This window comes from Ranitomeya imitator, chromosome 5, assembly GCF_032444005.1.
Source record: "Ranitomeya imitator isolate aRanImi1 chromosome 5, aRanImi1.pri, whole genome shotgun sequence".
Taxonomy (NCBI): Eukaryota; Metazoa; Chordata; class Amphibia; order Anura; family Dendrobatidae; genus Ranitomeya; species Ranitomeya imitator.
The window spans coordinates 231316093-231341525 of NC_091286.1; the positions used below are offsets into that span (position 1 = coordinate 231316093).

Genomic DNA, 25433 nt, shown 5'->3' on the forward strand with positions numbered 1-25433 from the left:
ACTAGCATGATAAAATGGACTTCAAAATTTGTTACCCAGTTTTTTCTAAGTGTGACAATACCCCACATGTGGTCAGATGTCTCCGGACAAACAGCAAGGGTCAGAAGAGAAGGAGCAACATTTGAATTTTGGAATACAAACTTGGCTGAAAGATGGCAGGCACCATATTGCATTTGCAGGACCATTAAGGTGACTAAAGAGCAAAATCCCCCTACAAGTGGCCCCACTTTGGAAATTACAGCCCTCAAGGATTTTATCCAGGTGTATAGTGATCATTTTGAATCTACAGGTACTACATATAGTTTGATTACTTTAGGTTGTCATATTGAACATTTTTTATTTTTTCACTAAAATGTTGCTTTAGTACCAAATTTCTCACTTTTGCAAGAGGTAACACCAAAACGTGGACCCCACAGTCTGCTACTCACTTTCTTCTGAATGCAGCGATAGCACACATATAGCCAAACCTGGCCTGAATTTTCAAGAACATTTGTGAGGTCCACATTCTAGAGTATTCAGACTTGGGCATGTGGATGAGAATTTGCCTGAATAATAGTTTGGTATATGATAATGAAGTCCTGGAATTATCAGATGACCTGTCTTTTTTTAAGAACATTTGTGGGGTCCAGATTCTGGAGCATAAAGATGAGAATTTGTCTCTGTGTTTCATATGTGATGATCATGACAAGGAATTGTCAGATGACCTGACTTTTCAAGAATTTTTGTGGAGTCCACAATCTGGAGTATGCAGACATGGGCATGTGGATGAGAATTTGTCTGAATAATAGTTTGGTACCTGATTATTGTGGCCTGGAATTAATTGTGAAATGGGGTAAAATGTGTTTTACTGATACAAAAATGTTTTTAATTACTTGTCCATTAAACATTCCTCTCTACTGGGGCCAACTAAACAGAAAACCTAAATATAAAAATTATTTGAAAAAATAAAGACCCTACCACACAATTGGGTGTCATCCATGGTAACTCAAAAATTGGAAGATTGCCGATCTCAAAACAGTGCTAAAAATAGGAAAATAATTGTGTGGAATTGAAAGAAAAAAGAAGCAACATCGCCATTGATTTTTAGTTTCTGTGATACTAAATACATTTAGTTTTTTTATTTTTACGATTTAAAAAAATATTATCATTTAAAAATCATTTTGTGTTGCCATATTCTGAGACCCATAACTTTTTTTATTTTCTGTTTGGTAGAGTTGTAGTTGGGCTTTTTTTTTCCAGTACAAGCTATAGTTCTGATATTGTTTTATTCCATTCATTTGGAAGACAAAGTGATCAAAAGCCAGTGATTCTGCCATTTTAATATATTTTCTCTTTTTTTTATATTTTTGTTCAGACAGCTGCACGCAAAACCAAATATGTTATGTTTTCTTTATTTTTTTAGATTTTACGATTTTTAGTAGTTTAGGAAAAGTTGGTTGATTTGACTTTTTATATTTTTCTAATATTTTTTACAAATATTTTTACATTTTTTTATTGGCCCCCACAGGAAAATTGATCTTACAGTCGCTTGTACAGTACAATTACCAACCGCCTAAATGTTGCTGTCAATGACAGCAGGATCCAAGAGGATAGTTAATATGCTGTTCAGCCCTGTCCATAAGTGAACATGTGTGCGGCGGGCTTTACCAAAAATGTAAAAGGAGTTTGGGTTGTGCTGTACGTACTTGGCTTTTAGTTTACATACTGATCAACCGTAATATTAAATCCAATGAAAGTGAACATCTTGTGACCATGTCACCTGTCAAGTGGTGGAAATATTAGACTGCAGGTGAATAACAACAAAATATATAAAATTTGTAAAATAATATAATTTTATTTATTGCCGAACTGGTGAAAATATTTAGTCTTCGCACTTCTTGTCTGTATACAGTGTAGCTTGCCTGATGTTTCATACATGTAGCTGATGCGTCCCCTGAGAAGAAGCAAACCGTGTTAAAACTGTATTCATAAAATTATTTTATCAATCGTAACACAAATGACATAACATTAAGGGCTACAGTTTTGCTACAGGAAAAACTTATCTTTGTACCTCATTAAAAGGCTGATAGAAAATATTAACATTTGAGAGTCCTGGTTGGTATCTTTCAATGGCTAACTGAGAAGATGGTAACAAACAACAAGCTTTCCAGGCTACTCGAGTCTCTTCTTCCACACACATTGATTGATAGCCTTCTCTGAAGTGTGATCAGTCAACGTAAGGAGATTACAATGTGTCACAGCGGAAACCCACAAGCTTCATCAGTGCCACCCTACTCACTAGGACTACTGCCGTTTTGCGCCTTCTAAGTGCTTCTGGACCCGTAGAAGTGCCAAGATGGCGCAAAAAAAAACGTAGTCCGTCAGACTCTTTAACCTGTAAATCTCCCCTGCCACCTGCAAACCTCACTTCTTGTTTTGATGTTATCCTAACCATGGAATAAAGTAAGACATCAGCAAGGATCGGGTGAATGCTCCAATTCTTTATTAACTCTTCTGATTTTAACACTATACCTGCAGGTAAAGATCGTTTTTTTTTTAGAACGACAGGTTCCCTTTAAACTCAATTTTGTGGACTCCCAGCAGAAAAATATATGTCTTGAGAAATAGCTGACTGCGTGATATGGCCATAGGCTATCTGCTTTGTATTTCCTATCACCTATATCCATACGCATTGAATAAAGTGATTTTAACATTTAAAGACATATATGGCGATTGCCATATCTATCAATGTTTTTCCTTGGATATCTACTTGTCTATGAACTTTTTATACAGAGAACCACTAGCCAAGTAGCATAAGCCTGCAACTGCCAGCACTACAACTGAAATTGATAATGTTACGAAGATAGTTGTGAATAATCTACTACATGGACTGTAGATATAAATCATGCCAGACAATATATTTTGGAATAAACTTCCCTATCTCCTTTTAAATCTTCCAGCACCAGCAGCCCAATGGTTAAGGCAATAGGCACCACTAGTCAAATATAATAAGCCTGCAACCACCAACACTATAACCAAACTTGAAGATGTTATGAAGGTAGTAGCAAATAATCTTCTACACGGACTGAAGATGCAAATAATTCAAGACAATACATTTTTTTATGAACTTCCTAATTAGTAGCCTAATGGTTAAGGCAATAAACTCCTAAACCAGGAATTGGGAGTTTGAGTCCCATCTGGGGTGCTTGTCAACCTATCTTCTCCAAATAATCTGCTGGAATCTTTAACCTGCAGATAAAAACCATTCAACTCACTAATTTTCTCATGTGATGCCCTGGAAGAAGCTGAAATTGTGGGCGAAACCCAGGGTTGGGCTGATCAGCCAGTGTTGCCGTAAAGTGGGTGTATATGGATTATTCATGTTCAAGTTGTTAACTACACTGCTCAAAAAAATAAAGGGAACACTTAAAACAACAGAATATAACTCCAAGTAAATCAAACTTCTGTGAAAGCAACACTGTTTGACAATCAATTTCACATGCTGTTGTGCAAATGGAATAGACAACAGATGGAAATTATTGGCAATTATCAAGACATAATAAAGGAGTGGTTCTGCAGGTGGGGACCACAGACCATATCTCAGTACCAATGCTTTCTGGCTGATATTTTGGTCACTTTTGAATGTTGGTTCTGCTTTCACACTCGTAGTAGCATGAGACGGACTCTACAACCCACACAAGTGGCTCAGGAAGTGCAGCTCATCCAGGATGGCACATCAATGCGAGCTGTGGCAAGGTTTGCTGTGTCTGTCAGCGTAGTGTCCAGAGGCTGGAGGCGCTACCAGGAGACAGGCCAATACACCAGGAGTCGTGGAGGGGGCCGTAGGAGGGCAACAACCCAGCAGCAGGACCGCTACCTCAGCCTTTGTGCATGGAGGAGCACTGCCAGAGCCCTGCAAAATGACCTCCAGCAGGCCACAAATGTACATGTGTCTGCAAAAACCTTTAGAAACCAACTCCATGAGGCTGGAGTGTGTCAGCAGTTCCTGCAAGATGAAGGCATTGAAGCTATGGACTGGCCCACCCGTTCCCCAGACCTGAATCTGATTGAACACATCTGGGACATCATGTCATTGCACCATCCACAAATGTCACGTTGCACCACAGACTGTCTAGGAGTTGGCGGATGCTTTATTCCAGGTCTGGGAGGCGATCCCTCAGGAGACCATCCACCGCCTCATCAGGAGCATGCCCAGGAGATCATACAGGCACGTGGAGGCCACACACACTACCGAGCATCATGTCCTTGTCTTGAGGCGTTTCCACTGAAGTTGGATCAGCCCGTAACTTCATTTTCCACTTTGATTTTGAGTATCATTCCAACTCCGACCTCCGTGGGTACAGTTGAAAGCAATGATGGAGGAAGGAGGGTCAGCTGACACTCCCTCTCCCAACATTTCCCTCTGCATCTCACATCTCAGTGCAGCGGGCGTGATTACGTAATTACAACGTGCCCACTGTACAGAGATATGCAGAGCATCTGAAGAGACTAGAGCAGCAGGGGAACGGGCAGAGGTGAGCATTTATTTTTAATGTGTGGCCTATTATACTGTATGGAGCACTATGCGGATCCATTATAATGTATGGAGAGTTATGTGGGGCCCTTCATATTCTATGGAGCGCTATGTGAGGCCATAATACTGTATGAAGCACTATGTGAGGCTATTATACCGTATGGATGACTATCTGGAGAACTTTTTGCGGCCATTATACTGTATGGAGGCCTGTGTGTAGATTACAGCTGGAGAATCATACTCTGATGTGGTAACCATTCTTTGTTGGGGGGATTGAGGGTGGGGGAATATTGTAGGGTCATCATACCGTGAGCGTGAAGAATATTGTGGAAGAATTCACTGTGGAGGTATCTTAGTGTGTTAAAATTATTTAAATTAGGCTATTGGGCCATATGCTTTTTATTGCTCTTATATAACATATATTATTCCAATATTTTATTCAAAATCTATTAGTCAAAATGTATTTTCTTTGTGGGACAACCCCTTTAACTTTGCTTCCATATGAAAAAGTTAATTGCTAAATTTGTTGATAAGGAAAAATGTCCTCAATTGTAGACATTTTTTATCCTCTTTCCAATGTTGGGCGTAATAATACGCCCACGTCAGACTCCTTCCCTTTGATGTGGGTTCCGGCGCTGAGCCCACATCTTTCCCAGCACTTGTCAGCTGTTTTGAATAGCTGACATGTGTCTCTAACATCCGCGCATAGAATCGCGATCCACCCGTAGCTGTTAACCCATTAAATGCCACTGTCAATCTCTGACAGCAGCATTTAGCTCATGCTTCCAAGAAGCGCATCGGAAATCCCGTCATCGGTGACCTCGTCACTTATTCGCAGGTCACCGATGAGTTGGCATGACAACCAGAGGACTCCAGCAGACCTCTATGGTTGTCACGGCCAGATTGCTATGAGCGACGCCCGGTGGTCGGCGCTAATAGCATTTGAGCATTTCTGCTGCATACAGGCGATTTGATCATCGCCTGTATGAAGCAGAACTGATCAGACTACTGCAGCTTCTAGTCTCCCATGGAAACGATTGAAGCATGCAAAAAGTAAAAAAAAAATGTTTTTAAAAAAAGAAAAAAAATATATATAAAAGTTCAAATCACCCCCCTTTCGCACCATTCAAAATAAAACAATAAAAAAAATCAAACATACACATATTTGGTATCGCCACGTTCAGGAATCACCCGATTTATTCATATGAAAAAAAATAACCTGATCGCTAAACGGCATAACTATAAAAGTCAAAACGCCAGAATTATGTTTTTTTTGGTCGTTGCTACATTGCAATAAAATGCAATAACGAACGATCAAAAGATTGTATCTACACCAAAATGGTATCAGTAAAAAAAATCAGCTTGGCGCGCAAAAAATAAGCCCTCACACAGCCCCAAGTCACAAAAATGGAGACGCTACAGGTCTTGGAAAATGGCGCCATTTTTTTTTTCTTTTACCAAAGTTTGGACTTTTTTTAACCACTTAAATAAAAAAGAACCTAGGCATGTTTGGAGTCTATGAACTCCTAATGACCTGAAGAATCATAATGGTAGGTCAGTTTTAGCATTTAGGGGACATTGTAAAAAAAAAAAAAACCACATACTGTGGAATTGCACTTTTTTGGCAATTTCACCGAACTTGGAATATTTTTCCCGTTTTTTCAGTACAGGATATGTTAAAACCAATTATGTCGTTCAAAAGTACAACTTGTCCCACAAACAACAAGCCCTCAAATGGCCATATTGACCAAAAAATAAAAAAGTTATGGCTCTGGGAAGAAGGGGAGCAAAAAAAGAAAACGCAAAAATGGAAAATGGCTCGGGGGTTAAATAAATATCAAGGTTGGCCCGTGACTTCATCCAAGCTTTTAATTTTGACCCTGTGTGAATTTGAGTTTGACATTCCTGGTCTAAAAGGGAACTGGTCATCAAAAAAATGCTATTAACTTGCAGATATAGGATTAATCTGCAGGTTAATAGCGTTATTTACCTGCCTGGCGCCTGCATTAGCAGAACACTGCAGGGAGAAAATTTACTTTAGTCCCCCAGGACGCGTTCAGATTTCAGTCACAGGGGCGGCACCGGTTCAGTCACCACTCTGAGTACACAGAGCAGCTGTTGTAACCGTGCCCCCGGCCCTGACTGACACTGGCTCTTTATTGGGATCGGATGTCAGTCAGTGCGGGGGTGGTTACACCACTCTAGGGTAAGCCTGTATTCTCAGAGAGGTGACTGAAACCCAAATGACGCCGGAGGTTGGCTAAGTACAGGCGCTGGGTAGGGTAATAAGGCTATTAACCTAATGTCCCCCATCCTCTGGAGTTCCACGCCTCAACACGTCTGACTATCCACCACCCTCGGCTCCTTCAGACGGAACCTGAAAACCCATCTCTTCAAGAAAGCCTACAGCCTGCAATAACCATTCTGCCGCCTCGCCATCGCCAGAGCCGCCTCACCACCAGAGCCTTTTTTGACCACAAAAAATACAATTTCTCCTAAAAACCATAAGGGCATTACGAGGCCATATACGTAGTTTCATCCAGAAGGCCCAAAAAGCACTTGGTTTATGAGGGATGGGGTCATTGAATATTTCCTATCTTTGTGCATGAATAAGCATACTGCATTAATATTTATTATCGATTTAATGCAATGGATTAAATATATGCAGTATATGTAAAAATATGAACTTGGTTAAGGGTGATATATGTCTTCTATGTCACGTCTCAGCACATGTTTACCTTTAGGTGTCATATCAGATCACTCTCCTCCAACTTGCTGTAATCATCAATCCGCTTTTCCACTACTTCACGAATTAATACTAAAAGTAATGAAAAGGATTAAAAACAAAAATAAAAATACTACATTTTCCATGAATTGGGATTTTACTTTAATAAGAGATTATCATTGGAGCAGACACAACTAAAAAGATGTTAAAATGCCACATTTTGTACTTCTTGATAGCTAAACTCAACTAATAAAGTAGATTTTTAGAAAATATATAACGGTATTGAAATTCAATGTGTCATACAAGATCTTTACTGTGCGCGCAGAAAAGTGGGTGCAGACGAAAAGATACTAAACTATTTATCAGATTTCAGTACCAATAGGGTTATTATTGATAACACTTTGTTCAAGGGGTGCTGAGCAAAGAACTTCACGCTATATTACATCCACATTCCCTTCTACTTTTTAATCGGTGAAAATCGGTCCCAACACGTACCGCAATGCATGGACTGACCGCAGGTCACCCGACCCGAACGTCACAGTCTGGTATATCTCAATGAGGATGTGATGCTCGGGTCAGGAGACGGCCGGTCTGGGCATTGTGGGCCATAATCGGACAGATTGTACAGACGTCTGAAGAAGCATTTAAGGATACTTTTATATAACATTTGTCCTGAAATATGTAAGACATGACTTACTGTCAAGCACCGTCCTGCCCAGTTCATTCCTCTCTAGTGCCTTCGTCACCTCACCCATTAGCCATGGCATGAATCCCGTCTCAACATCTGTTAAACATATAAATACTTTGGTAAGTGGAAAGCTTTAGAAAAATGCACAATAAGGATATGTGCTTATGATGTGTTTATGTCACCGGCAAATGTGCCAAGGTTTTCCTAGGCAAAACCGTTCAGGAAAAAGATGGCGGTCTTTTATCTGAAGTATCTATGCCACTTTTACCATAGTTGTTACGAGTACGACTGATACTTCTTTAAAAACCTTTTTAGGTCAAGAGAAGTTTCAAAAGATTGAACGTGCACATGTCATTTTTATATTGCGGTTTATTAGGTTTGTTGTTTTTTTTTGTTTTTGTTTTTTTTTTTAACAAAAAAGTCTTCTGTAAGGAAAGCCAGATCATCTTAAGGGTATGAGAATATGACATCTTCTAGACACCTGCATACCTGTCGATTTTTTTCAAGGATAAGACACTTCAAGGAAAATGCTGGTTGTGTTTTTTCCTGAAGTTATTTTTTTGGTGTCTTTTTAGTCATTTTTTGTAAGGGCTTTTATTGATGATTATGTAACGTGTAGGTATAAAACTGTGAGTGGGTTTCAAGAATGGTCAAGTTGCTTATTTTAACCACTTTACGGCTCTGGAAGTCAGGCGCAGTAAAGCTGAAAAGACTCAACATATGTACAGCAAGTCGTTCTCACATTGCAGTGCATATGTTCAATCTTTTTAGTGTTTATTTAGTGCTTTTTCAGGTGGGTTAAGGAGCGGACGCGCCTGAAAGAGATGTTGTGTGGATATAACCTATCAAGCAACTGCTACAATATAATAAAAATGCCATGCATTGTTTGACACTGACTAACCTCTTTCCACCGGGTCATAGAAATATCCGTTGTCCCTTAAGCTGCTGAATACAGAAGGAATAAGATCCGCCAGGTATTGCTGGGCAAAGGCTCTAGCTGCTACTTTCTCTGCCGTCTCCTTTTCTTTCAGTAGCATTTCTCTCTGCTGCCGTTTTCTCCGTTCCTGAAAAGAAAAGGGATGACACTGTAGATTTCCAATACTTGGAGACTTCTTGAGTGGCAGACATTGAGCTTTAAATTAACTTCTAGGTGGTTACCTTTTCCTCTCGATGCCGTCTTTCTTGTTCTTCAAGCCGCTGTGCTTCAGCAAGCTCAGCATTCCGCAGTTCCTCAAAAGTACGCTGCTGTGCCCTTAAGTTTGCCAGCTCTTCTTCTTCCATCACTTCCAGAAGAGCCTGCTCAATTGTCTTTCCAATCAACACCTCCAATATCGGCTTTACTTCCAGATCAAAGTCAAAAAGCTGAAAAAAAATAATGTAAACATAAGATCGGAAACATCCTTATCCAGAACAATAAAGAGTATGGGCAGCTCTTAGATGCTGACTGTCATTAATTGTCTTCAGGATGCTCTACATCAGGGGTGTCAAACTGCATTCCTCGAGGGCCGCAAACAGGTCATGTTTTCAGGATTTCCTTGTATTGCACAGATGATAATTTAATCACCTGCACAGAATGATTCCAGCTCCTTGTGTAATGCAAAGGAAATCTTGAAAACACGCATGGTCCGAGGCGGCCCTTGAGGAATGCAGTTTGACACCCCTGCTCTACATTGTCTTTACACTGCACGACTATCAGAAACAAGCATTCCCAGCCAGTGTAAACAGGATGCAAATTACCCAGTGAATGAGCAAAACGTTTGTTCGTCAGGTGAAATTTTCTTTTAGCTGGCTTAAAAAAAAACATCGTTCTCGGCAGCGTAATGTCTGGCTTTTAAAAAAAATTGTTCTCGGCAGCGTAATGTCACGTGTAAACAGTACATGTGCTGCACTGAAAGATCTATTACCGATTGTTCTGTGCACATCTGAAGCTTTGACTGCTTGTCTAAACAGGCTGTTAAAACACTGGAAAGGGAGTTGCTAATCATGGTCGTTTACGCTGCTAGTTGACTGCTGTAAACCCAGTTTCAGTATTGTACATAGTAAAAAAAGACATAATTTCTCCTGTTGCGTAGTCTGGGAATGTTTTAACTGTTTGATAACATTTGTAGTTTATCTTCTCACAGTAATTAGTCATCAATGGTCATGATTTACGCTTAGCATATAAGATTGCATAATCTCACTTCGGAAGTCTATGTCATATTGGTAGAGATATGACAAAAAAAATTGAGCGGAGAAATCAGGTTAATGAGTAGACTTGGTTGTTCTCATAACTTTTATACGCTTTAAAATAACGCGCATTCAACTCTTCATTTCGTATCTCATCACAGATGATAACGGACAGGATCTCCACTGATCAGATGACCTGTTGAAATGCTGTAGACGTCTACATTGGGAACAGGAGAATATGCCTTTTCCAGTACAAAGCAGTCTGTCAATTGTCACCAAAAATCAACAGAAATGATAAAAATGTACAAAAAGACATTGGCTGCTTTCGTAAATCCATGTGAATACGCTAAACGCTTTAAGGGACATCACATGGCCACCATCATCTTCAATGCTACGGACGTTTCAGCAGCTGCTATATACTGTTTATACACTGGGGTTGTGGGCAATGGGGGGCTTAGGACTGGGATGCTGAAATAACAAAGAGGGAGCTAAGGTTTAACCTGTTAAATTATTTGCAATTGAAATAATAGTGTTACACTATCTGAAAGAATAGTAAAAAGCTAGCAGTGTTGTGTCCAGGGTCTCTACTGGTTTAGAATACATCATTTGTTTAGGACTTATAGATATGTACTTCTCCTTCCAGGATCTGAGTTGCAACATCAGTACCAGTCTTAGCTGGGATGAAGAGGGGTGTCGGAGGTCTGTCCAGGAACGCATCTGTCTGGCATTCCATGTCCTTTTCCTCGACGCGGTCACTGAGCTCTTCTAAGTAAAGCTCTGAAACAAAGACCATATAAGAATAATAATTTTTAGTTCTGTAGCACCAACATATTCCACAGCACTTTACAATGAATATGATACAGGGATAACCATCATCAATCTGCCATGTCTGCTTTACCCAACCCAACTTTTAACCCCTTTTGAGTTAGGGTGTAATAGTCTATTTAGGGTGTCCTCGGTCACCTTGCACCCTCGCATATGCCTGCAGCTGTTATTATGATGTCCTCAGTAGACGCTATGGCGCAAAGGACTTTTTTATCGCAGCACAAGCTGGTGAGTGCCACATTTTCTTCTTTCTTTGTATATGTTGCTCTTGGACTGCTAATCAATGTTGAGCACCACAAAGCCAGTGCAAGACATCACCTGATAGTGTACAGGGAACTTTTGCTGTTGCAGCCACAAAAAAAACTGCAGGTGTAACCTAGTGCCGTTCTACTTTTCTCTATGAAAGTCATCATTAAAAAAAAAATTAACCCAATCATTAAAATGCAATAACTGGCGATCAAAAGATCGTATCTGCAACAAAATGGTATCATTAAAAATGTCAGCTTGGCACACAAAAAAATAAGCCCTCACCGAACCCGAAATGTAGACACTACGGGTATCGGAAATGGCGCTTTTTTTTATTTTTAACAAACTTTGGAATTTTTTTTCACCACTTGAATAAAAAAAAAATTGTAGACATGTTTGGTGTCTATGAACTCGTAATGACCTGGAGAATCATAAACGTAAATAAATAAATAAAATAAAAATGTTATGGCTCTGGGAAGAAGGGGAGCAAAAATGAAAATGCAAATTCAAAAATACCTCTGGTCGTTAAGAGGGTTAAACACATTAACTCACAAAGAGTGGTGTGTGACAATTTGGGAACCCTTCATTAGATTTAGATTTCTCCATCAATTTGATCTAAAACTACATCAGATTTTCAAATTCTAATGATAATTAAAATCAAACAAATAAGTTAAACTTATTTAACATTGTCGTTTTTTTGAAGAAAATTATTCAATATCTCATCTGTGAGTGGTACAAGTATGAACCACTAGTATTAGAAGATAATTTGACAATATATTAAAGTATGGTGTTTTCAATCAATGGGTTGACAATTGGGTGTGAGTGGGCATCCTGTTTTATTTAAAGAACCGGGATCTATCAAAGTCTGAAATTCACAGTACATGTTTGTGGAAGTATATCCTAACACAAATAAAGGAGATTTTTGAGGACCTCAGTAAAAGATTTATTGATGCTCATAAGGCTAGAGAAGGTTAAAAAAAAACATCTAGGGAGACTGGACTCCACCGATCCACAGCAAAGATTGACATTTTATAAAAGGAGGAAATTCAAGACCATTAAAACCCTCCCTTGGAGGTGTCCATCAACAAAAGATCACTCCAAGTGCAAAGCATAAAACAGTCCCCAACATCACAAAGGATCCCAATGTAACGTCTAAGCAACTAAAGGCCTCTCTTGTAATAGCTAATGTTAATGCTAATGAGATCTGTTAACGAGATTAATGAGATCATCATCAGGAGGAGATAGATCAACAATGTTGTGCATGGCAGGATTGCAAGAAGCGACTGTTCTTTATTTTGACTCATTTGTTAGATTTGGTTCTCTTTATCATCTACTTTTAGAATTCAGACATCTGGAAAATTGTGAAGGGATCACAAACTCTTCAGCACTATTGTAAATCCTTAGATTCATCCCGCCTTGTATCACCAGGTAGATTTATGAAATGTCCCTCAAACTATGTCACAGACATGTTAGAAAATGACACCAGTGGCTTCTGTGGACAACTCTCCCACTAAGCCTATCCTCAAGAATGGAAAAGGACCATTTGATTCTAACCAGTGTAGGCTGTTCTAGTCATGGATCTTCATGTATGATACTTAAGACATGCCGCAATGCCACAATGACTCAATTCATATCAGTCACAAGGAAAATTGCAAATAAGGATAGCCATGATAGCATTTTATAGTACAAGTCACATTGTCCTTCTCACCAGTCTGCACATCAATGTGTTTCCGGCCTTCCACAGGTTCTGGTGACCTAGACCTTAGGATTTCTTTTGCACGTCTTTTTGCAAGTGCTCTCCTGCAAGCTTCCTGATTTCTCTGAATCTCTACTGGATCTAGCTGTGCCGACTAAATGAAAAAAGCAGTAGTTAGTAATTTTCAGACCATAAGATGCACTTTTTGCAATAAAAAGTGTGTATGGATTAATGTCTACAATCAGAGCAGAATGCTATGCAGACAACTCAGAACACAGAACACTGTCTCACCGTCCTTGCTTTGAAAACCCCTGCATCGATAAAGGGATTATCCACATTTGGGAACATATTTATTTTACTCAAATGCATGTATTTGGGAATAAAAATCATTTTTCAAATGGGTTTAATTAAAAATGTTGGACCACTGGTCTTTCCAGGCTCTTTGTTTCATCAATCATTCATCTTTCATGTGGTCTGTGGTCATAAATCAGCTGAGAGGACTCGGAAAATAAGAGATGCAAAAGTATGACAAACTCTCCCGTTAGACCATCATAATGTACGCACTGAAGGTTTCTCAGTTAATTAATTCTGCATCCAACAATAGACAGTGCAATCCAGAGGCTATAAGGCAAAGCGATGCAAACTTTTTAATGAAATCCAATTGCAAAAATATTTTTTAGCTCAAAATACATGCATATAAGCTAAAGAAAAAAGAAAGCCTCCAAAGTTCGATAATCCCTTTCCCAGACAGCCCATAACGTTTTTTGGCGGAAATGGGCCAAAAACGTTAGAGAATCCTTATGCAAGCTAATTCAATGACAATCCTGATGTGTTGTGCACATGATCAGTAAATTTCCGTGCGTATTTGCAGTGCGTTTTTTTCTGCAGCATGTCAGTTCTTTTTGCGTTTCTGCATTGTTTTTCACCCATTGACTTCAATTGAGTCAGTCAAATCTGCAGAACAAATGCAGGTATAAAAATATTTGCGAATTTGCTGAGTTTTTGTTTGCGTTTTTACCGACTTCATATGGTGTTTCCCACACTGTCATCTTTGTGAAAGTGTGGGAAACACTGGCGCCGGTGGTTCTTATCGGCTATAATGCTACCGCCAGTAAGACAGTCAGTCAGAGCGCTGCAGGGTCATGCTGTCAGATGTCAGTGTGACCCCGCAGCTGTGACTGGGACACGGAGAGGTGACTAGCGGTAAAAAGCTTACCGCAAGTCAGCAGGCATGGGCTGATGAGACTACTCCTCCCATCAGGCTATGTTTGCTGTAATTGATAACAGTGATGACAGGACAGGCTGATGGGAAAAGTAGTCTCTCGTCAGCCAGCGCCTGTGCTCACACTTAAAAAAAACAAACAAACACACAACATGTAAAGTAATTGAATATATATTCAACTAAAAATAAAAAGCACATTATACTCACCTAACACCAAATCCCTGATGCCCTCGTCTCCAAGAAAAAATATAAAATAAAATAAACAACATATACTCACCTAAGGCCGGTGTCACACTAAACGTATGGAAAATCGGTCCAAGTCTCCTTGCCGAGAGTCGCACGACTGTTCTCCGTATGGTAATCCGTGTGTAATGCGTTTGCAATACGATGATGCGATTTTCTCCCACCCACGTATCCACATGGCACTCATATGACATGCATATGGCTTTACATTTTTCACTGATTTTCATTATTAATTAATTAAATTGCTCAATGGGCTGAAATGAGGAAAATGTGTGCATATTTGTCGCAAACTAGACGGATGGTCCGTGTAGCGTTCGAGCTTTTCTCGCACCCATAGGCTTGCACTGGCAAGTCTCGGATGATATAAGAGTACAATCGCAGCATGCTGCGTGTCAAGATATGGTATGAAATATCATAAGTAGTTCTCTTGCTAGCCTGCGTGGGCCAAGCCCCCCTTCTTGGAGTGATACTGCAAATTCCTGGCTTTCCTTCTCAGAGAGTGTGGGGGTTAGGAGAGCCAAAAGTATTTACGACCGGCATTTCCTGTGTAAGCTCTTGTTCAGCTATAAGTGAAGTAGAAACTTCGAGGATCCATGAAAGAGTCTTTGTTTAGTTTTTGTTAGATATTAGGCAAACGATTTAAGCTAGACATACGAAAATACGTACGCTACTCACCTGGTAGCAGTGTTTTTTCAGGAGCCATGACAGCACAACGAGAGAGAGGGGATCCGCCCTTCAGGGACAGGAAACCTACAGACATAAAAAGGGCGGCACCTCTCTCCCACGTCAGTTGTTTCCAGAGCATGAGAGGACCACCTTGGTTAATAACACAGATGCAGTATATACATGAATACTTTTTATTATGCAAGTGAACATAAACTTTAACTCAAGATTAACAGGGTGTTGCATCATCCAAAAATATAGGGTAGGGAATCTAAGGGTGCTGTCATGGCTCCTGAAAAAACACTGCTACCAGGTGAGTAGCGTACGTATTTATTCAGTCGCCATGACAGCACAACGAGAGACTTTCAGAGACGAAAGATTTAGGGGGGGATAATAGCTTCTAGCACTCTTCTCCCAAACGTAAGGTCTGAGGAACTACCCAGATCTAATCTGTACTGTCTAAGAAAGGTAGAAGGGGAAGACCATGTGGCCGCCTTACATATGTCTTCGATTGACACTTCTGACCTCTCCGCCCAGGAAGATGCCATGGCTCGCGTGGAGTGTGCCTTTATACCATCTGGAACTTCGTTGCCACCTGCGGTATAAGCGAGAGAGATTGCCTCCCTAATCCATCTGGCTAGAGTGTTTTTAGATACTCTAAGACCTTTCCTTACCCCTTGATAGGCTACAAATAAAGAGTTATCTTTTTTCCAGGAATCTGAAACTGTAATATATCTAAGGAGGCATCTCCTCACATCTAAGCAATGGAATTTACGTTCTTTATCGTTAGTAGGATTGGAGCAAAAGGAGGGAAGGACTACCTCCTGAACCCTGTGAAATTTAGACGCAACTTTAGGCAGATATAGGGGATCGGGTTTTAATATGACCCTATCCTCCCTAACTTGCATGTATGGTGGATGTCTGGAGAGTGCCTGCAGATCACTAACCCTCCTAGCAGATGTGAGAGCAACTAACAGGGCTGTTTTGATTGACAGGATCTTCACAGGAATAGTATCAATGGGCTCGAATGGGGCTTGCGTCAGGGCTGAGAGTACCAAATTCAGGTCCCATGGGACTAACCTTTGTTTAATAATTGGTCTAGACCTGGTGACTGCTTTAAAGAATCTAGCAATCCAGTGATTACTGGCTAAATTAAGATTATATAACGCTCCCAGCGCTGACACCTGAACTCTAAGAGTACTTGTGGCCAAGCCCATTTCCAGGCCTTTTTGTAAAAATTCAAGAACCTGGTTAATACATGGTTCTTGGTCAATTTGAGCCCCTGAAAAAGATAAAAATTTTCTCCATACTCTCACATAAATGCCCGTTGTAGATGGTTTTCTACTTTTAAGGAGAGTATTAACCAGATTCTGAGAGAATCCTTTCCCCCTCAGTAAGGACCTCTCAAGTTCCATGCCGCTAGGTGTAAGTTGGCTACTTGAGGATGGAGGATTGGTCCCTGGGAGAGCAGATCTGGTAGCTCTGGAAGAATCCATGGTTGGCAGACAGACATCTTTCTCAGCCAAGGAAACCAAGCCCTCTTGGGCCAAAATGGAGCTACCAAGATTACCCGGGCCTTGTCCTCCCGAATCTTCCTCAGGACTAGGGGAATTAGATTTAGAGGGGGAAAAGCATACGCGAGCCTGAAGTGCCAAGATATCAGCAGAGCGTCCACAGCGTATGGGTTGTCTTTTGGATTTAGGGAGCAGAATTGATGTAATTTTTTGTTCCCTCTGCTGGCAAAAAGGTCTATCTCCGGACAACCCCATAACTGGATGATCTGACTGAAAATGGCTGGATTTAACGACCACTCCCCCTGTCTGAGCATGTTGCGGCTTAGATAGTCGGCTTTGGTGTTGATACTTCCTTTTATATGAAGCGCCGTCAGGGAGAGAAGATGTACTTCGGCCACCTGAAAGATATGATTTGCGACCTCCATCAATGTACTGGATCGCGTGCCACCTTGACGATTAATGTAGGCCACAGTTACCCGATTGTCTGACAAAAGCCTGACGTGTCGACCCTGTAGGGGTACAAGGAATCTATTTAAGGCATGTTTTACTGCCAACAGTTCTTTCAAGTTGGAGGAAGAGTCCTGTTCAGACAGAGACCATAGTCCCTGAACCCAATCCTCCCCTAAGTGAGCCCCCCACCCTTTGGGGCTAGCGTCCGTAGTCAGCACCCTAGATATGTGATTTATCCAAGGGACCCCCCTGTGTAAATTCGAAGTGTGAGTCCACCAACCAAGCGAATGTACAGTCTCCGCAGAAAGTGTGAATTTACTGTCGAGGTGAGCATTTAGGCGACGGGAATTGTGTAACACGTCCCACTGTAAAGCCCTCGTGTGGAACTGTGCCCAGAGAACTGCCGGGATGCAGGACGTAAGAGAGCCCAAGATTGACATCGCACCCCTGACTGATACTAAGGGATTATTTATTGCCCTGGTGACCAAATGCTTAATCTTCGCAACTTTTGTGTCCGGCAGGCGACATTCCTGCTGACTAGAGTCTATAACATATCCCAGGAATTCTTGTACTTTTAGGGGCTGAAGGCGCGATTTTTTTATATTGATCATCCAGCCCAATTTGTGTAACGCATCCATAACTTTCTGTAGTTGGTGTGAGCAATGCGACTCAGAATGACCCACAATTAGCAAATCATCCAGGTACGGGACTATTGTTATATCCTGTTCATGCAAGTGCGCCATAACCTCCACCATGATTTTTGTGAACACCCTGGGTGCAACTGCGACTCCGAACGGAAGTGCCTGATATTGAAAGTGTTCTACTGTGCCAGCTAGTGAGACCGCCACCCTAAGAAATCTCTGATGATCAATATGAATTGGTACATGGTAATAGGCGTCTTTGAGATCTAAGACAACCATAAAACAGTGGTGAAAGAGTAATTTTATTGCTGTCTTGACCGACTCCATTTTGAAGGAGGGTATGAACAGAAAATTATTCAGGCCTTTTAAATTAATAATGGTGCGATATGAACCATCAGGTTTTTTGACCAGGAACAGAGGGGAATAAAACCCCCTACCTTCCTCGCCTGCAGGGACTCTGACTAGAACATTCTTCTGTTGGAGCTCCCGGACCTCAGACTCTAGTGCCAACTGCTCTGTAGAGGAGGAACGAACAGGTGTTAACATAAATTTGTCCCGAGGAGTATGGTGGAAGTCTAAGGTTAGGCCTTTCTCCACAATGCCTAGAATCCATGGATTGTTTGTAATCTGCACCCAGGCTGGGTAGAAGGCCGAAAGCCTACCCCCCACCTGGTCCGCTAGTCATTGTGGTTTCTTAACCTCTCGTGAAGGATTAAACATAAATCCTCTACCCCTTCTTCTGCTGTTGTCATATCTAGTAGATTCTCTGTTGGAGTCTCTATATGGTCTTCTGCGGTTGGACCATCCTCTATTATAGTCCCGTCTGTAGAAGGGTCTTCCTAGGAAGGGAAAGCGTTTTTTACTATCCCCTGCTTTTTCCAATAGCTCGTCTAGGACTGGTCCGAACAAGTGAGCCCCTTCACAAGGAATGCTACATAATTTTGTTCTAGCTTGTAAGTCCCCTGGCCAGCATTTTATCCATAGTGCTCTCCTGGCTGCATTGGATAATGCCGAGGACCTGGCGGCCAACCTGACCGAATCTGCTGAAGCATCTGAGAGGAAGGCTGCGGCATCCTGGATTGTGGACATAGAGGACAATATTTCCGACCTAGGGACTTTATCTCTGAGCTGATCTTCGAGGTGACCCAACCAAACCATCAAGGATCGAGCGGTACAAGTGGCTGCAATGGCTGGCCTCAGAGACCCTGCTGAAGTCTCCCAAGCTCCCTTAAGGAAGATGTCGGCTTTCCTATCTAACGGGTCTTTCAAATTTCCCAAGTCGTCGAAGGGGAGAGACGACTTTTTGCATGCCTTAGCGACTGCCGCATCCAACTTCGGGACTTTATCCCATGAGGACGAAGCCGCTTCTTCAAAGGGATACCGTCTTTTAAAGGCTGGCGGAAGCGACCCCTTCCTTTCTGGTTTCTTCCATTCTTTTGAGATTAACGATTTGATCTTGTCAATCACTGGAAAGGCTCTTCGGGATTTTCGCTCAATACCCCTGAACATAACATCCTGAATGGAACATTCCGATTGGGTATCTTCTATCCCCATTGTGCTGTTAACTGCTTTGACCAGATGGTTAACCCTTTCTAGGGACAAACAGGCTCGAGCAGACTCCTGATCCTCAGAGGAGGAAGTGGACGGAAGAGACCCTGAGCTCAGCTCACCCGAATCCGAATCTACCTCAGATAAAGGGGATGACCTTTTAGCTTCTGCCCCCCGAGATTTGGATCTCTCGGCACCTTTAATTTCCTGTCTCACCATCTCTCTTATTGTAGAGGTTAGATCAGGCGCCTCCTCCTCCAGTAAACGTTGAATACATATTTTACATAACTTCCTCAAATGTCCATCTGGAAGCGGCTCTGCACATTCGGCACACTGCCTATGTTTGGCTTTGGACAAACTTTTCCTCCCCTGATAGAGGAAAAAAGACAAGGGGAACACAACCATCACTAAGTGGACTTTCACGAAGCTCACTTACCCCGTCCAGTAATGAGTGGTACCGTAGATGGGGGATCCTTCGAAGCCGGCAAATCTTTACGGGCTGAGGATTTTGGTATAGAGATCCGTGCCTCCTTAGCTCCACCAGCGCGGCTACTGCCACTAGACCGACGCTGGGAGCTTCTACGAGGCTTATCTGACAGCTGCTGCGGCTCCTGCTGCTGCTGGCTGGTAGTTCCTTCTGGCGACTCCATTATGGAATGGGTGAGGAACTTTGATTATCCCAGCTTGCCGCATTAAATACCCCCAAGGTACCGCCCCCGGATGGGGGCCAGCAGGGAATCCCAGGTGGCCATTAAACCGTCTGCCGCTGTGCTGCGCTACCCCTCCCTGAAGCCCAGACTGATCCCGCAGCTGGGCGCCGCCATTAGCCGGAGATGACGCTACTGCGCATGCCCAGCCGCGTCATCCGGCCGCGCCGCCCGCCGCGTCATCCGGACACGCCCCCTTCAGGACGCGGCGGCGGCGCCAAGCCGACACGCGGACCAGGACGCCAGCAAACCCCCCGGACCAATGCCGCGTCCCCGCCCGGACCAGCCATGACTCCCGGGACCCTGAGTAGCCAAGCACCTCCATAGGTATGTGCGGTTGCCTGAGAAGCTAGCCTATCAGAGGCTGCTTCCTCCTGCTGTCACCTACACCGCGCAGTGCCCCTGCCGTGTGGTGCTTCCTGCCCCCTGGACGGGCCGAGGTAGGGGACCCCCGCTACCTGTACCGGGCCGCCAGGAGTGGGGAGTCTTCTTACTTCGACCCTCTTGTCAGGGCCTGTCTGCAAGAGGTTCCGCTGTCAGGGACAGGAAACCAAACTGACGTGGGAGAGAGGTGCCGCCCTTTTTATGTCTGTAGGTTTCCTGTCCCTGAAGGGCGGATCCCCTCTCTCTCGTTGTGCTGTCATGGCGACTGAATAAATATATATTCTTATTCTCACTCGGTGTACCTACCCATTCCCCGAAACACGGGCTTCTAACTCCGTCTGGTAAAGAAGTAGGGTTTTCTCTGTAAATATGTATCCCAGATAGGACATATTTGATCTCATTAGAATGCTCACGTTAATCCGAGATGAATGATGGATTTGTTAGGACTATGAGATGTTTTGTAGCAGAATTATAGAAATTAGATATAGGTTAGGGTAAAATCAGTAAACTGAAGAGGTAGGAGGGACGAGGTGATCCAACCCCTTTCTGAGATGTTACAGGCTTAAGCTATAACTGTCTGCACACATCCCCAGCTTCTTTCTTGTCCTATTTTCCTGGAAGAGCTGAGTACATCCCATGAGTTGGGACGTATGGAAAACTGCCCTAGCCTGGTTGCCTGTCATGCTTTGAACATGTGAGTGTTGCTTTTTCTCATTTATTCCCTTTATGTTATAACTAGATGGCAGCCCGATTCTACAGAATCGGGAGTCTAGAATCCATATATACTTTATTTATTCAAATGTAAGAATAATACAATTAATAAATAATAGTAAGAAAGAACAAAAATAATAGGCAGTATATGGAGAAAACACCAAACAAAAGTTCAAAATTGGTGTGAAAATGTCACTGAACCACTTCACAACTAAATATATATAGTTTTGGTAAATGGTATTATCATTTTTTTGACGAAATTCGGCAGGAGCTTGAAGAGCAACGTCACTGGGCCCGCCTCCACGCAGTAGAAACTTGCTGTGAGGTAAAAATTCAAAAATCACACCAAAATGGCGGGCGGAGTGTGTCACAGTACGGCACGTTTCTGATTGGTCGCTCGCAGCAGGCGGCAACCAATCAGACACTGGACACTGTTGACGTCACTTATCTCTGGACATTAGCTCCGGACATTAGCTCCGGACATTAGCTCCGGACATTAGCTCCGGACAAAGCCACGGAAGTTGGCACAAATTGCAGGAAGTAGTATTCTAGGCAATTATATATTAGATTACCCTTGTACATATTTGCAATTGTCTCATTTATAACATCTTTATAAAATATTTTTGATAAAGCACTGCCTAATTTTTTATGGGATATAATATTATATGTTAGTTCATTCTCCATGCTCTAAACACACCCTGTCTCTGGAAGAGAATTACGCTACTGTGTTGGGTTAGCTTCGGACCCGTTTAATCGAAGCTGGTGGCAGTGATACCGTGCAGACTTTTGGGTTATGCTGAAGCGACTGCGGCGTTGCTAACTATTGTTCCTGCCTGAGTGGGAGTAGTTTATCGCGTCGCTGCAGCGTGCCCAATAGCCAGTACATAGCAGGCAGCCTTTCTGGCGACTAATTACCCAAGGTGCAGTACCTAATCTGACCTGAGAGTAAGGGGGGCGCCAGAGAGCTGCAAGTGTTAAGTGGAACTGTAAGCGGGATATACATAAATCTCTGCAGTTTGTGGTATATTGAAAGCAGTGGGATACCTAGAATAAGCCCCTGCTGTAAACTAAGAGGTCAATAGCCTTGTGTGTGTTTTCTCATCACATCGTGGAGTGGAGGGATAACTAAGATAAGCCCCCCTGCACATGTGATAGCCGTCTGTTGGCCTAAAGTCACCTCAATCCGTGACGTAGGGGTGACGGTCACGGTGTGAATCCTGACCCATTGGTGACAGCGGTCAGGGGAATCGTGACACTGCGATTTAGCAAGCATGTCGAATACGCCTGAGAAAAAATATGGTGATGTGAGCGGCCCCATAGATTAACACTGGTCAGAGTGCTATGCAATGTTTTCTCGCATAACACTCATCCGTATTCTACGGTAGTGTGACTCCGGCCTAACGTCCAATCCCCAATGCCCATGTCTCCTAGAAATAATAAAAAATAATAAACCACCATATACTTACCTGTCCGCCGTAGTCCACGTAATGCTGAGTGTTCCACGGCAATCTCATGTGTTGAACAGTCACATCGGGAAATGTGACTGCTCTAACCGGCCGCAGGCGATACACTGACAGGAGGTAATTGCTCCCGCAGTATATCACTGAGCTGCCATGAGAGAGGTCACTGGAGTTCATCAGCTGATCAGCTCGAGTTCTCTCACATACAGCACCGCTGCATGAGGACTGTCTCATGCAGCAGTGCTGCCATAAGGGAGATCACCAAAGCTGATCAGCTGATGAACTCCGGTAATCTCTATCATGAAAGCTCAGTGATACACTGACAGCAGGTAATTGCTCCTGCAGTGTATCGCCAGCTGTCTTTGAGAGCAGTCACACCAGTGACTGCTCTCAAAGTCATAAGGACTGTCGTGGGACATTGTAGATTATCTTCTCTGCGGACAGGTGAAGAATATTTTATTTTTGTTGCAGGAGACGTTGGCTTCAGTGGACTGGGCGTTCGGTGAGTATGGTTTAATTTAGATTCAATTAAGGAGTATCTGTCATTATTTCAAATAAAGGACTTTATTTTGGGTGTCTGTTTTTCATAATATCACTATGGGGTTAGTATTGTAGGCGTTTTAAAGACACCTCTCCATTACTAACCTGTGGGCTTGATGTCACCTGACAATTACAAAGGTGACATCAACCCCCCCAACCATTACCCTACTTGCCACCGCCACAGGGCACGTGGGAAGAGCGAGGCTAAGCACCAGATTTGGTGCATCTTATAGATGCACCTTTTATGGGAGGCTGAGAGTTGATACTTTTAGTCTTGGAGGGGACCAATATCCATGGCCCTTTCCAAGGCTCTCTGCCTAGCCTTTGCTAGGTAGATTTTATAGGAGAACCCTATGTCATTTTTTATCTGGGGCCCCCTGTAAACTAGCCAGTAAAGGCTAAGCAAACAGTTGTGAACTAATATTAATAGCCTGGGAACCTTCATGGCTATTGCCTCCTTTCCAGAATATTAACATCAGCTCTCAGCCGTTGGCTTTCCCTCTGCTCGTTATTAAAATTACACGGGAGCCCATGCAATTTTTTTACATTTTTTTTTTAAATTAAGAGTTGCGGTTTGGTTACAGCCTATGTAGGTTCATTATGTTAATGCTCCTACATAGGCTGGTGACAATGTGTGTGTAGTTTTGTGTGTGTTTGTGTTTACTTATCGGGCTGACACCTTTTCATTACTAAACCTAAGGCTTGTTGTCAATGACAGCTGCTGACACCAAGCCCTAATCCCATTACTCTGATGCCACTGCATCAGAATGAAAAAGTTGGTGTTGAACCAAGAAATTACATCACAAACCTTTTTTTAAATATATTTCTTTAGCTCAAAAAAACCTTCATTGCTGTACAAAAACACATGCAAAAAACGTATACAAATCCGCAGCAAAAACACACCAAAAAACTTCCAAAAATGCGTGTTTTTGCCACAGCGTTTTGCTGCCAAGAGATGCAGAAACCTTGCAGAAATTTCTGCAAACAAATACTCAATGTGCACACAGCCTAAAATTCTGGGCTGTTCACACTCAACTTAATGATATTCTAAAACAACAATGCAAAGTACTCTGCTTGCACCAGATCCATGCAGCTGCTGTAGTGAGAGGCTGGTTGTCAGAGACTGTCAGATTTCCCATAGGTAAGGTAAGGCTTGTTATCATCTCTGCCTTCCTAATTGCTGTAAGCACAGTGCTGAACAAGTGCTGTTCATCTATCTATCTATATATATATATATATATATATATATATATATATATATATATATATATATATATATATATATATATATATATATATGTATATACATACAGTGGGGCAAAAAAGTATTTAGTCAGTCAGCAATAGTGCAAGTTCCACCACTTAAAAAGATGAGAGGCGTCTGTAATTTACATCATAGGTAGACCTCAACTATGGGAGACAAAATGAGAAAGAAAAATCCAGAAAATCACATTGTCTGTTTTTTTAACATTTTTTTTGCATATTATGGTGGAAAATAAGTATTTGGTCAGAAACAAACAATCAAGATTTCTGGCTCTCACAGACCTGTAACTTCTTCTTTAAGAGTCTCCTCTTTCCTCCACTCATTACCTGTAGTAATGGCACCTGTTTAAACTTGTTATCAGTATAAAAAGACACCTGTGCACACCCTCAAACAGTCTGACTCCAAACTCCACTATGGTGAAGACCAAAGAGCTGTCAAAGGACACCAGAAACAAAAATTGTAGCCCTGCACCAGGCTGGGAAGACTGAATCTGCAATAGCCAACCAGCTTGGAGTGAAGAAATCAACAGTGGGAGCAATAATTAGAAAATGGAAGACATACAAGACCACTGATAATCTCCCTCGATCTGGGGCTCCACGCAAAATCCCACCCCGTGGGGTCAGAATGATCACAAGAACGGTGAGCAAAAATCCCAGAACCACGCGGGGGGACCTAGTGAATGAACTGCAGAGAGCTGGGACCAATATAACAAGGCCTACCATAAGTAACACACTACGCCACCATGGACTCAGATCCTGCAGTGCCAGACGTGTCCCACTGCTTAAGCCAGTACATGTCCGGGCCCGTCTGAAGTTTGCTAGAGAGCATTTGGATGATCCAGAGGAGTTTTGGGAGAATGTCCTATGGTCTGATGAAACCAAACTGGAACTGTTTGGTAGAAACGCAACTTGTCGTGTTTGGAGGAAAAAGAATACTGAGTTACATCCATCAAACACCATACCTACTGTAAAGCATGGTGGTGGAAACATCATGCTTTGGGGCTGTTTCTCTGCAAAGGGGCCAGGACGACTGATCCGGGTACATGAAAGAATGAATGGGGCCATGTATCGTGAGATTTTGAGTGCAAACCTCCTTCCATCAGCAAGGGCATTGAGGATGAAACGTGGCTGGGTCTTTCAACATGACAATGATCCAAAGCACACCGCCAGGGCAACGAAGGAGTGGCTTCGTAAGAAGCATTTCAAGGTCCTGGAGTGGCCTAGCCAG

The 25433-nt window shown here is 42.3% G+C and overlaps 2 protein-coding genes across 2 annotated transcripts in view; both read right to left on the reverse strand.

Moving 5' to 3' along the window:
* Positions 1–1809: 1809 nt before the first annotated feature.
* The window catches only part of RSPH3 (radial spoke head 3), a 60281-nt gene continuing 36657 nt past the window's right edge, over positions 1810–25433 (reverse strand). Inside the window, exons 4-10 of the mRNA XM_069725959.1 lie at positions 12872–13013; positions 10724–10869; positions 9085–9288; positions 8828–8990; positions 7936–8022; positions 7252–7331; positions 1810–1933 (exon numbers count right to left, since the gene is read on the reverse strand). Coding sequence (XP_069582060.1) covers positions 7261–7331; positions 7936–8022; positions 8828–8990; positions 9085–9288; positions 10724–10869; positions 12872–13013 — 813 coding nt within the window. The 3' untranslated portion in view covers positions 1810–1933; positions 7252–7260. The remainder of the gene's footprint in view (positions 1934–7251; positions 7332–7935; positions 8023–8827; positions 8991–9084; positions 9289–10723; positions 10870–12871; positions 13014–25433) is intronic.
* On the reverse strand, positions 17677–19814 carry LOC138637361 (lamina-associated polypeptide 2, isoforms alpha/zeta-like). The gene is made up of 2 exons (XM_069725958.1): positions 19599–19814; positions 17677–19509 (listed from the first exon to the last, which is right to left on the reverse strand). Exons 1-2 carry the CDS (start codon positions 19788–19790, stop codon positions 18274–18276), a joined length of 1428 nt encoding a protein of 475 aa, XP_069582059.1. The 5' UTR covers positions 19791–19814; the 3' UTR covers positions 17677–18273.